The sequence below is a fragment of the Stenella coeruleoalba genome (genome assembly GCF_951394435.1).
Source record: "Stenella coeruleoalba genome assembly, chromosome: 19".
In the NCBI taxonomy this organism is placed as follows: Eukaryota; Metazoa; Chordata; class Mammalia; order Artiodactyla; family Delphinidae; genus Stenella; species Stenella coeruleoalba.
The window spans coordinates 58,800,670-58,814,343 of record NC_137165.1 but is presented as its reverse complement, the minus strand read 5'-3'; the positions used below and the strand labels follow the sequence as shown (position 1 = coordinate 58,814,343).

Here is a 13,674-nt window from a genome sequence, read left to right as displayed (position 1 = left end):
TCATAGAAGCAAGGACTAGAGTTGTCAATTTATCTGCTTCTTTGGAATACTGTACAGAAAAATATATATTCCAATGGTATATTCTTGGCATTTGACACTTTACTATTTCTACCAAAGTCTTCAGAACGTAAAACTGGGGTCCAAAATTCACATGTACTTGAATGTTTATCGCACCTAATTCTTCACAATATTTACAGCCTAAATCACAACGAACGGTATCCCATCAGCTGAACTGTCTTTAAGTCCTCAATCAGCAACTGTTCAGTTGAATGAAAACGATGTCGATTATAAGTGAGATAACAGAGAAGCTTATATACTTTTCCATCATATATACCTGAAATAATTTATTTAATCTAAAATTGATGACTTTGCTTTTTCTGTGTATTAATTTAGGGTTTGAGGTATAAGTTATAAGTAGATCAAATACACTCCAAATTATCCGATTCCCTTTCATTTTTCTCAGAGTCTGACCATATTTACCAATTCTCATGAAATACTTATATTGTAATATAACATGTGAACATTCTGAATCTTTCTATCTCTTCCAAGCTAAACTGGTTTCAACAGAACACTTGAAATTAAGAAACAGTCATCATATTTGACTCTTGCATTAACATAACTTTTAAAAACAGGTAGGATAGGTATTAATTTACTTACTCAAATTCCCTTCCCAATTTACACGTGAATGGCTGAGAAAAGAGCTAGCAGGAATCCTTAGAATGGTTTTTTTAATGTAATATCTGTTGCTACACTATCAGAAATGGGTATGGAACAGAACACATGAAACACAGAATGAGAAGGACACTTGAATGGCATCATTGGTCAGTAAATTCCGTATTTCAGACTCATCCTTGCCCTTGAAAAATAGTCCATGGCTACTGGTTATAAAAAGACTTGAACCTGAAATAATTAAACAACTTTATAGAGCACAAGCTTTATGTATCTGAGTTGGAAGGTGTATTAATATGTCGGTAACATCCAAATAAGTGTAATCTTGTTTTAATCGTATTTTGGAAACCTCTGCTTCTCTGATACTTAATTTTAAAAATAACAGCGAAAATAGCTAGTAATGGTTTCAGTTTCACCTTGGTATTGCTCCCAGGTCAACATCATATAAATCAGGTCACTGAAAACTGTGACAATGAGGGTTCTCAGTCTGCAAACTAACACAGTGCCTTCAGCTCACCAAACTAAAATCTGAATTGACTTGACTCCTCCAATGTTGAGGAAAAAAGAAACAGGCATTAACAGACACAGGAATACACAGAGCAATGCATTTTACATTTGAGGCGCCTTTTGACTCACTTCCTGTGAGTTATAATTTTCTTTATCCTAGCTTAGTAGTTAGATGTCATAAGCACGTGTAGAAGTGCTCTGCTTCCTTTCCTGATTATACCTGTAACGTCACAAACACACACATATGGATGTACTTCAGTTTCCCTAACTTCAAACTGAGAGGCGCTTTGCTTTGCTACCTCATTAAGATAAGAACTAAAATTATGATGTAGCATATGCTCTATTTTACACAAAATTAATGAGTCATTAAAAGCTAAGAGACAAGCATTATATTTTTCACAAAGCACTATCTGGGTGTATAAAAAAAAAATCATTGCAATGTCTGTTGAAAGCCTACAGAATGAGTTTGCTAGATCACGGGTCTCCTGGAAATACGTTTAAGAAAATTATACACAAAATCTCCTAAATTTTTCTTTGAAGTTTCCACAGCATTCCAAAACTCACTCACAGTGCCAGATGGTGTGACCATACTCCACAGTTTCCTCACGTACAGTAGCATCTGATTTGGCAACATGCCCCCAACACGTTTAATAAATGCATTTTGATGTTTGTTTGGATTAAAAAAAAAAAACAGCAACAAAAGGAGAAATCAGGCCCTGTGAAGTGGAAACCTCTAGTCTTTAGCGAGTGAGCAGGTTTTGGGGTTCACTTCAATTCCCTTGTAGGTAAATTCCCAGTAGGTAAGGCTGCTGGAAAGGGCTCTAGAATAATTTCCAAAGACTTCCAGTGGCAGTAGACTACTGTCTAATGTATCTCTGCTGTTTCACTCCTTATACTGTAGGAAACAAAGTTACAGACAGGTTTGAGACATGTAACTCACGCCAGTGCTCAAAATACCATAAAATACCATCAGGTGTTCATTAGAGCCTCAACTAGCTAATTTCTAATATTATACAATTTCATACTACTTATACTTTTCAGTTATGCAATATATTAATTTAAAGAATACATTGAACCCACTGTTTTAGGAGTTTGGCTGACAGATAAAAATGATTAGTCTACCCATCTCAGAAAGAGAGTAAATATGAAAAACTGGTAGTATTTTCCATGATTCTGCCATAGGCTGTTACTAATAAAACAATCCCTTCGGACACTAATCCTAATGGAATAATTTAAGAACAAGCTGATTTATTATATTGACTCTAATTATTTCTACATCACTGTAGTTCAGACAGTTTCTTAATTTTCTGTGGACTTCTGAACTTTTTCTATAACTTGCATATATCACCCATCTAAAATATTTCCCAGAATATTTTATAGTTTTTCAAAGCAGTGCAGCAGGTCAGTTTGACCTGAATTATTCAGGCCTGTGACTGAAGCCCAGAACCATCTATTAATATCAATGTAAACAGATCAAGGAGCCTTGAAGGGCACAACACTGCCTTATATCAGTGTTTCTAACTCATCCTCAAATAGTCCAGCATTTACCGAATTTTCAGTGTATCGGCTAAGGTGCAGCGTGTAAAGGAGATATACTGATTTACTAGGGACTTCGTAAGTCCTGAACTGTGCTTGTCCCATTAATAACGCATACAAAATGAGGCAAAATGTTACCAGACTACACTTAGCCTGAAGAAGGCACATATCTAGGGCATTTATTAAAAGTCACTTAGCTTAAGACAAGACTGGACCGCTTAAAGGAAGGAACTAGGGATCAGAAGACAAGTTTTTACATCTGCAGTCAGGACAGTTTTAAATCACGTTCTTCCACCTTGGCCAAAGGAAGCAACAACATGAGGTGATCAGCATAAACTGAGATGTTGGGACAATGCATTTCACAGTGTCATTGTAAGGATAAAATGATGTAGAGAGGACGGAAAGAGCCTGTAAACCTTAAAATATTACAAAAATGTTATTAAAATTAGCCTCAGGATTTTAAGCTTCTCAGACCAGGGATCATACTTTGTCCATGTGATCAAAGACAACTTCACGGCAGAGATGACCTTGAACCTTCGAAAGGTAGAATTTGGAAAAACGAAGACTCAGGTGGGGACCAGAGAAAGGTGAAGACAGAGAATAGCACGAGTTAACAAACAGAAATGGTAACATGTAAACTCATGTCTCCAGTAAGATAAGTAATCCTGTTTTGACCAGACTGTTTAAACAAATGAAGCGTAGAGTAGACGAGACAGAGAGAGAGAGAGAGAGAGAGACAGAGAGAGAGACAGAGAGAGAGAGAGAGAAGGCTGAACAGGAATGGTTGCGCCATATTGGGGAGGACAATGGAAGGCCAGCTGAATCTATTTTGGGATTTCTAGAATTTCTGCCAGTAGACATAATTCACTGTGATATTTTGATACAGTAAAAAAAAATGTACTTAAAGATACTGTAGGGCTTCCCTGGTGGCACAGTGGTTAAGAATCCGCCTGCCAATGCAGGGTACACGGGTTTGAGCCCTGGTCCGGGAAGATCCCACATGCCACGGAGCAACTAAGCCCGTGCACCACAACTACTGAGCCTGAGCTCTACAGCCCGTGAGCCACAACTACTGAACCCGTGCGCCAGAACTACTGAAGCCCACGCACCTAGAGCCCATGCTTCGCAACAAGAGAAGCCACCGCGGTGAGAAGCCCGTGCACCTCGACGAAGAGTAGCCCCCGCTCGCCACAACTAGAGAAAGCCCACACGCAGCAACGAAGACCCAACACAGTCAAAAATAAATAAACAAAATAAAATAAATTGTTTTAAAAATAAAAAATAAATACATAAATAAAAAGATACTGCATAAGCACAACTCATCACCCAGTCCCCTAAACCAATCCCCCATGTGGGGAGATCCTCAACAGACTTCATTATATATTATACATAACACCCTATTTATACCACAATTTTCTAAGATCTAGAAAAGCAGATATTCAGACCTGAACTCTTAGCTTTACCTTTGGTGCCTTCCTTTCCCTTGTTCCTGAGACCTAGTGGACACTGTTGGAAAACATTCATAAATGTCACATGCAGGTGAGTATTGCGACCTGAGCGGCAATGTTTCAAACTGTAATAGGAGTATTTCCTGTCTCACCTCCGAAGTGATGTTGTCATGGTGGTCACTGGCTGTCTTGCTAGAGCAGGGGATCAGGAACCCTTCTAATTCCTGAACAGAAGGACATGTAGCCAATGTGAAAAACAGGATGTATGATCACGACTCTCTTCAAATCATGAGTGGTCTTAATCAGACATCTGAGCTGGGTTCACAGACACGAACTGTTAAAACTGGAAGGGGCCTTAGTCTGACCCTCCTTATTTGAGTGGAACGAGAAGAGGTCCAGAAAGGTGAAGTGCTTGCCTTAGAAGACACAGCTAACTTTTCTACGGCCAGGACTCGAATTCACATCTCCTAGATTCTAGATTTCTTACGCCAAAAGTTACACCTTGGGAATTCCCTGGTGGTCCAGTGGTTAGGACTCAAAAGTTACACCTTGGGAATTCCCTGGTGGTCCAGTGGTTAGGACTCCATGCTTTCACCACCAAGGGCCCGGGTTCAATCCCTGGTCGGGGAGCCAAGATCCCAGAAGCCGTGTGGTTTGGCCAAAAAAAAAAAAAAAAAAAAAAGTTACACCTTACCAAATCTCATTAGCTTTAGATGAACTTAAAAAAATAGAGCATAGGTAACTTCTCATGGTACTACTACCCAGCAGGGTTTCTCAAATGCAGTACCAGATGATTTGGACCAGGCAACTGTTTGTTGGTGGAGGCTTCCCATGTACTGCAGTACAACTGCCGGCATCCCTCATCTCTACCCACTAGATGCCACGATCACCACCACCCCTTGGTTGAGACAACTAAAACCATCTCCAGACATTGTCAAATGTTCCCTGGGTGTAAAAAGTCACCCTCGGTTGAGACATTCTACCCCCAGCCCCCGCCTTCTCCAGCTCACGTAACCCTCTAGAGCAATTCCTTCAGAGCCAGTCGGACCTAACCTAAGGGCCTCCTTCCCAGCACCTCATACCTCTAACCTGACAGCAAAGGGCCCTTCCCAGGTGTTCCAGTTTCCCCTGCAGGTGTTAACTCTGTCGCTGGCATCTAGTTATTCCAGGTCATCGAGGTGACAGGCCCTCTTCCATCTACTCCTTTCCCTATTTCAGCGTGTATTTGAGTGAGCATTGTATGCTAGATGCTGGGCATGGGGAACACAGAGATTAGTCTCTGATCTCCAGCAGTTCAGTCTCCTGGGGGAGACACATACGAACGTGAGCACCTGCCTGCCTTAGGGTGAGTGTTGCGAGACAGCTGTGGGCAGGATGCTACAGAATTAGGGAATACCCTCGTTCACACTTAAAGTGGCCACAGGGTGATGCATCCCAGGAGGTGGCCGAAAGGAAGGGCCTGCCAAGCAGAGTCTTCAAGGACGAATCCGAAGGAGCCGAGAAGAGAATGGGTAAGGCTTGCCAGGCAGAGGGAGCAGTGTATCTAGAAGCAAGGAGGGAGCAAACCTGGCTTCTGGCTGTAGCATCAACACAGGGTGAGAATGAAGTGGCAGAGTAAGCAGGAAGCAGGTCTTGAGGGGCCAATTATACCAAGCCCGAGAGTCTGGCAGTGACCTCGAAGGGAACTAGAAGCTGGGGGGAGAGTGCAGCAAACTCGCATTTTAGAAAGATGGGAAGTACAGACCACTTCAAAGATGATGGGTTCGAGGTAGGAGCACAGGTGTCACCTCAAGATAAACGCCTCATGTGCTGCAGATTTCGCTTTTGCCATTCCCACCGTGGGACGGATTCTCTTCCTAGGAGCATTGCCACAGACGGGCAAGAAGAAGAAAGGCTCACGTCTGTACAGAGGTACCACCTCTTCTTCCACCCAGGAATGAGGTGGAGGAAACCTTTTACCACCAAGGCAAGAAGAAGAAGAACTTTTTCTCCGGGAATCTGAGACTTTACAGAGAGGTTGAGTTCCCTGTGGAAATTCAAAATGTTTTTCCCAGAAAGAAAAATGAGACATGTTGCAACTTTTAAATGTATGGTTCAATTTATGGTCAAAGGTGTTTTGCATAGGTGTGGGTGTGTGAGCGTAGATGTGCACTGGCTATTAAACATATCACTGTTTCTATGGGAATATGAATTACAGACTCACTTGCAGGACACAAGCCATTTGTCAGCTGTGAACCGTGCACGCCTGTGCAGAGAAACTACAAGCACAGTGGCGGCAAAATGCACCAGACACGATGTGATTAGAGCTCTTCCATAGATGGGAGTCTAGGGCGATTTAAGAGCAATGCTGCTGAGCACATAAAATGCAAATGGGAATGAGTTCTAGGCGGCTGTTCAGGCCTTGCCTGGGCTGAGTCTCCGAGCAGCTCCAGTAGCTGACCCAGGGCCTGGCGCACAGCAGCTGCTCCATCGATGCTTAGGAAGAGTGACCCGGACGCATTAAAATGGATCTCCGTGCCCACACGTCTCTTGCTTAAATGAGACTTAGAGGAAAAAATACTGGTTCGATGAGGCTGAGATCCTGTGTGTATAAGAAAGGGAGGAACAGACAGCACGGATTCGCCCAGAAGGAGGGGGAAACAAAGTGAATTAGCAAGTCTTCCTGTCTGAGCTCATGGAACAGAGATCTCTGCCTTTCTGAGGCAGAAGCTAATATGAACATAAGGTGACCTTGATTAATTCTTATTAATGTCAGCAGAGGGGATCAACTTAAGTAAATGAATGTTAGTTCCATGACCTATTGCATATTTGTTTTAAGAGCTGATTTGCTGATTTGTAGCTGAAACATGGTAGCCTTCTTCCCTCTGATTCATCCATTACTCAGAAGGCCCTGGCTTCTTAGAATTCTTAATAAAATTCCAACAGCGTTCATCAGCAGTCATCAAATACAGCCGAACACTCTTTCAAAGTGCGTCTTTTCACCTTTTGCTACTGACCTGACCTATCTCCAGCCTCTCCCAGTTTCAACTCACCTTGATCGCTGAGGGCAAATTTACCTTCTTAAAACAATGCTTTGATTCAGTTACACCCCTTTTCAAAGCCCTTTCACCACCCTGCAAGTATCTGCAGAATAAAGAAAGTCCAAACCTCTGGCCTGACCCTAAGGCCCTGTACAGCCCCCACTGGTAAATTCCACCCACTCCCACTTCTGCATACAATGCAGCAGGCAGCCTTGCCGGCCCCTGAAGAGGTGCTCCGCAGACTTCTGTGCTTATTCACACCTCAGCAGCCCCACACCCTCAATTCCTCCCTCTGTACCTGAAAAGCACATTTCTGAGTCTGGTCCACTCGATGAAGTAGGAGTCTGAGCTCATTTCAGCCCAGGTCCCCTCACTAATGGAATATTCTATGCCTCTCTGCTTCCCTGAGAAGGGGTGACCCTATTCTCCGCCAGGATGGTGTCCAGGTCCTAGCTGTGCGCAACACATGACAACGGGATGACCCAAGGTCCTAGAAAGGTGCCTGGCACACCCTGGGAGCTCAACAAAAGTCTGTAAATTTTGTTGAATAAATTCAAGTTATTTGATTTTGTTAATTTAAGATGACCACCCACTTTCTCCCTGAGGCCAGGGACTTTCCTCCCACCCAGGTGAGAAGAAAACATCGAAACATTTTAACTTTGATAAAGTTTGCTTTGACACACCAACAGCGGAACTTTCTCTTTAACCCTTCAAGAAATGAGAACTCCCCATCCCCCCACCTCCACTCCGCCTCAGGACTGAATTGTAACCGACCTGGATCCTTCGCATCTCCTCTGCTGTTACCTCCGCCCAGCCAGGTCACCAGCAAATTCTCCAGGCGAGAAAAAGATTTTTTAAAATGCACGTTTGAGAGGAATAAAACGTCTACAGGCAGGAACCGTCCAACAGGTGCTGCCCTGCAAACACCTGAACCCCGAAACTGACTTTCTGAGGGGGCCGAGTGGTTTTTAGCCAACCTGATATGTTTTTTTGGCTGTTGTTTCAGGGGCTTTTGGAGAAGGTAAATGCCCGCTCCCCTGGGCCTTGCCTTTTTCTCCCATCACTTAGTACCGAGTGCGTCGATGACTTGTTTACCTGGATGCAACCTATGTTGCTCCCAATCACCCCGCTCAGCGACCCGCGCGACCACGTGTCCTTAAATCAGAGCCCCGTGGACTCCGCTCGGGAACTACATTTCCCAGCGGCCCCCGCGCCCTTCGCAGGAAGGACGTCTGCGCACTAAGATACTCAGTTCCAAGTTTGGAGCTTTTAGCTGCCAGCCCTGGCCCATCATGTAGCTGCAGCACAGCCTTCCCTAACGTTGCAACTGGGGGAAAAATCACTTTCCAGTCTGTTTTGCAAGGTGTGCATTTCCATCTGGATTCCCTGAAAGTCCATCTGCTGCCTCGGTCAAGAGAAACTCCACTTGCATGAAGATTGCACGCCTGCAGCTTGCATCTTTGTTGCAAAACTAGCTACAGAAGAGAAGCAAGGCAAAGTCTTTTGTGCTCCCCTCCCCCATCAAAGGAAAGGGGAAAATGTCTCAGTCGAAAGGTAAGAGCCTATTTGCATTACTTGCAAAAATGCAAAGGGTTGTGCATGCATTTATGAATGCATGGATGCAATTTTCGCCTGGCGATTGCATTTTTAAGTTTGAGGTTTTCCACATCTCAGTTGCATTTCCTGTTTAGTATGTGTCTCTCTTTTTTTTTTTTTTTTTTTTTTGCAGACACAGAGAGTTCCTGTAAGGCAGGGCTTGCAGTTCAGCTGTGCATTGACGTTATTTGCATTCTTCTGCTAGGATTACTGAGCTCTTTTTGCCTTTTGCACAGTCAGGAGAGATAGAGCAGGTTGGTAGCGTCTAAAATGTGCAATGCTTTATATAATTGTAAAATTCTTTAGTATGCACACATATAATAGGTGATTTTACGTGCAACAGGAATACAAACTTCTAAAAAGTCTGTAGATGAAAATGAAAGGTAAAACTTGAGTTAAACTAGTAGGAAATTAATGTAATCTTATATTCCTTTGGGAATGAATTGTTGGTGCTAGTATTTAGTTAAATTTTCATTGGTATCATTTTGAACATTAAGCAACTTCTGATCTTTAAAGGAAGTAAAGGTGAATAATAGCATTTTAGAAAAAAGCAGACAAGAAGTCTTTCTCTTCCGAGATTTTGCACTTTACACCAATTCCTTATTGGTTCACAGTATTTAGAAGCAGCAATGAGGACATCGAGGTTTTATGTCTTCCCATTTGGGAGATGCTTTGCATCTCGAGGGAAAATACTGGGAGAAAAATTGTACTTTTAAGCATTACGCCAATGTGGGAGGACTGCACTGTTTCATTGACAACCATAATGAAATCTTTTAAGTGTGTAATTGCATATATTTAGTCAGCTGTAATAGGTCAGAAGTTCAGGGTTATGGTTGTTTTCTTTCTTTCTTTCTTTTTTTTTTGTTCTTAAAAATATTCTTTTTACACAGTTGTATTTTGCAGGCATAATGTCATGCTGGGGAGGGGATTAAAAATATAAAAACCCTGACATGGCATTAGAGAGCTGAGGGGGTGTTGTCAGGTGGCCCTAGGACTGTAAGTCACTTGTTTCAGAACAAATTGAGCATAGAGAAAGCATATGCCCTGTGAGAATGTATGGAAAGGAGAGGTGAGCTCAGCACAAGGTGAGTTAGGCTACCCAGGGCATTAGGTAAGTAAGATCCAGTGAAATTCAAGTGTCTCATCAGCGTTCTGCTACTTTTGGGAGAGTTGTTGTGTCACTTTTTAGTTCTACCTGATGGGAATCATACATCTCAGCCCCAGAAGGAAGTAATATATATTCTCAAGAATTCAAAGTAGGGCTCTTCTTTTCTTTGGATATTAGGGGGAAAAATGGAAATCTGAAAAGCTAAGTAAGAGTGCTGAAGTACCTAGGAATTGGCATTATGAGCTGCCAATGTTCCTTAATATCGGGCAAACCGACAATCTTTTAATTGAGCATAGAAATAATAGCTTAGGAGGGCATTCCAGGCTTTGATGTATGAGAGAGATTGCATCTAGTTACTCTGTATTTGGTGTGCATTCACTCATTCATTCAGGTCAGTTTAATATATGAATAAATATATTATGAGGTGTGTGTGTGTGTGTGTGTGTGTGTGTGTGTTTGTAGTGCACAGGATTTGGGGACATACAAAAATATTTTACGTGTAGTTGTTTCCTTCAAGGAATTTACCATGTAGTTGGTGAAAGAAAGCACGTATGCAAATCACTGTGATATAAGATAATTGCATAGATAGTGAAGCAAAATGGTGCATTTGGAGTTTAGAGATGGCAGTGATCTCTCTGGGAGATAGGAAGGGGGTGCTCTAGTGATCTTATCTTTGAACCTTAGGGTTTAAACTCAGTCAGGTTTCTTTGTGCATTTTGGGGGGCTCACTCCTAAGGCGGCTCCCTCCTAGCAGAAGAAGTTGGGAAACTGAAAAACATATTAGCATGGCACTCTTCCATTAGGGGTGCCCCCATAGTAGATCAGGTACTGGTGGTTCTTTACATTAATTCCCATTTATCCAAATAGTTTTCTTAATTGGGTCCCCTTTGGAAGGTGCACCTGGTGTGAACATGGGATTCCTGTCCAAAAGGAAAGTTTTTGATAGAAGGAAGTGTGTGATCATTTCAGAAATGGCAAAGACTTTTGGCCTGGGCTGTAAATGTGGAACTGGCCTAATTCAGCTACGGTATTCTCAAATGGCCAAGGCAGTGTTTTGTTTTTGTTTTTGTTTTTGTTTTTTTGCAGTACCAAACTTCTTTGTAATACTATAACCAAATGAAATGGGAGGAAAAGTGAAAGGTGGCTATAACCTCATAGTATTGAAGATTTTAACAACATGTTCAATTCAAGGACCTTTACGAACTTTCTAGATCACTATAATTCCGTTTTACAGACCTCTAATTTAAGGCACAGCAGAGGCAAAAGAATTACAGACTCCCTGGGAGCTGGAAGGACTGGGTTACTTCTTTCCAGCCTTACCAACAGTGAGATTCCGAGAAAGAATTTCTTAAAAAGAAATTTTGTTTTCCACAGTTGTAACTTTAGGTGGTATGCTTTTCAGCTTGTTTATATTAGCTATCTGGGGTTGAGCTGACATTTTTCAAATATTAAAGTGGTAGAATGCCTTTTGAGGAAATCTGAAATGTAAGTTAACAGGAAGGGCACCCAGAAGGTGCAGGAATTCCTGCACTTTACAGGAAGACAGGCTACAGGAAAAATGTGTCATCTACATTACCCGGGAAAGTAAAACTATTGTTATCAGCCATAATGATCTGAGGGAGGGAGGGTTGGGGGAGAGAGGTCTGGCATCCCCCAGTTCACCTGAAAATATACAAAGAGTTTGACTGTGTTACAAATGCACTTCTTCTCACTTCTCCTTCTATTCACCTTTAAAAAATATTAGCTTATCTTGGTTTAAAATAGTAATAGGTACATTGTGTCATGGGAACTGTGTATAAGGCATATAATTCAGAAGCATGTAGGAGAGTGACAGGCAAGGACTTAACCGTACTGTGGGCCCTTTGCTTCTGTAATTCATTCTACCCTGGGAAACGAAATGTGTAAATTTCTCATTCTGTAAATTCCTTTGTTAGGTTGCAGCAGAGGGACTTGTCATGCTTAGCCTGTAATCTGAGCCAGTATGTTTTATAACCTCGCACATGGCAGGACACAAAATCAGAATAGGTACCCTGGGTTTCCTGAGTTTGTTTTGCATCAGTGTGGCATTCATTACTTTACAACATGCTGCAGGTCAGCTGCAGGGGCTTTCCGGGGGTCTCTTGGTGGTAATTTGATGCTGGAGCAAAGGGCTGAGATTCTCATTCCTTTGTTTTTCACAGATTAGTATCATTATAACTACCTTGCATTATTTTAAAGTCTGAAAGGTCTATAAGGGACGTTTTTAAAACTTAAAAGAAAAAAGTACATAAATAATGCTCGTTTATTGTAGAAGCATTTGAAAATGTAGGGAAGAAAAATAAGAATCACTAGTTACCGCAGTATACATTTTGGCATATATCCTTTCGGACTTTTTTCTATTCTCTATATATGTGAATATGAATAAATCCAAAATGTGTATAAAATTATTTAGTTGCCTTTTGTTTCACTTACCAATAATACTGTGAAATATTCCAAGTTAATATATTTCTACATTAATAATGTCTAATTCTAGTGTATTTATTTAAATAGGACATTAATGTTTATTAACTTTGAATATCATGAATATTGCTATGATAATCATCCCAGTTCATACATTATTACGTATACTGTGGTCTTAGACTAAATTCCAGGACACAGAACTACAAGTTATGGATATCTAATTCTTCCCCATGACCCATTCTTTTCTTCACCTTTTAAAAATAGCTTTTTTATTACTATAAAAACAATATATACTCATTGAAAAAAATTCAAGCTGAAGAGAAATTCATAATAAGAAAATACAAATTACTCAAAGTCACACCACCCACAGCTACCTACTGCGAACTTTTTAGTGACTCTTTGCGTTTGTACGTGCATATATATATTTGCATACGTGCTCTTTCACACACTATATATGATATTTTGCAAGTTGCTTCATACTCCATATATCTTCGACATCTTTCTATACTCATGCACATACAGTTTCCTCATTCTTTTTAGCAATTGCTCATTTTAATTTGTAAGAATGTAGCTGTTTCATCAATCTCCAACTGGACTTTCACAGAGTTCCACTTTTTTACAGCTATAAACAAAACTGCAAGGAATACCTTGAACACACACATTTTTGCACATTGGCCCAATTATCTCCTTAGGATGAATGAATTCCTAGAAGTGGAAGTGCTGAGCGAAGGGCAGGCATGGACGTGCTGCCCTCCAGAGTGCCTGCAACGAGTTCTTATTCTCACCAGTAATGTGTGGAAGTGCCCATTCTCTCCCCTTAAGCATCCTGCTAAATATTGCCAAATAACTCTTCAGAAAGGTTATACACACTACTATATAAAAAATAGATCATCAACAAGGACCTACTGTAGAGCACAGGGAACTCTACTCAATATTCTGTGATAACCTAAACGGGAAAAGAATTTGAAAAAGAATGGATATATGTGTATGTGTAACTGATTCACTTTGCTGTACACCTGAAACTAACACAACATTGTAAACCAACTATACTCCAATATAAAATAAAAACTAAAAAAAAATAAAAATAAAAAAAGAAAGGTTATGCTCACTTTCCTTCATCCTGGGTATAATAATTTGAAAAAGATTTTTTGCCAATTTGATGAAAAGTAACAATATTTTACTATTATTTGCATTTCTTAGTGATAAAGAAGTTGAATTTTTCTCTTTTTTTGACATTTGTGTTTCATGTGTTTCTTTTTTTCCTTATAAAATGTATCTTTAAAAATTTAATTTGGGGATCAAATTATTTTCAAAGTTAGGCCAGAACATACCAAGATGGCAGAGCTTAGGT

The 13,674-nt window shown here is 40.9% G+C and overlaps 2 protein-coding genes across 5 annotated transcripts in view; one reads left to right on the top strand and one right to left on the bottom strand.

Moving 5' to 3' along the window:
- ABCA5 (ATP binding cassette subfamily A member 5) overlaps positions 1-13,674 on the bottom strand; it is a 266,045-nt gene that overhangs the window by 104,742 nt on the left and 147,629 nt on the right. The window lies entirely within an intron of this gene.
- The window catches only part of MAP2K6 (mitogen-activated protein kinase kinase 6), a 131,562-nt gene continuing 126,259 nt past the window's right edge, over positions 8,372-13,674 (top strand). For all 3 annotated transcript variants that reach the window (XM_079906177.1, XM_079906176.1, XM_079906178.1), the window contains exon 1: positions 8,372-8,734. In XM_079906177.1, the coding sequence (XP_079762303.1) occupies positions 8,719-8,734 (16 nt within the window). In that variant the 5' untranslated portion in view covers positions 8,372-8,718. The remainder of the gene's footprint in view (positions 8,735-13,674) is intronic.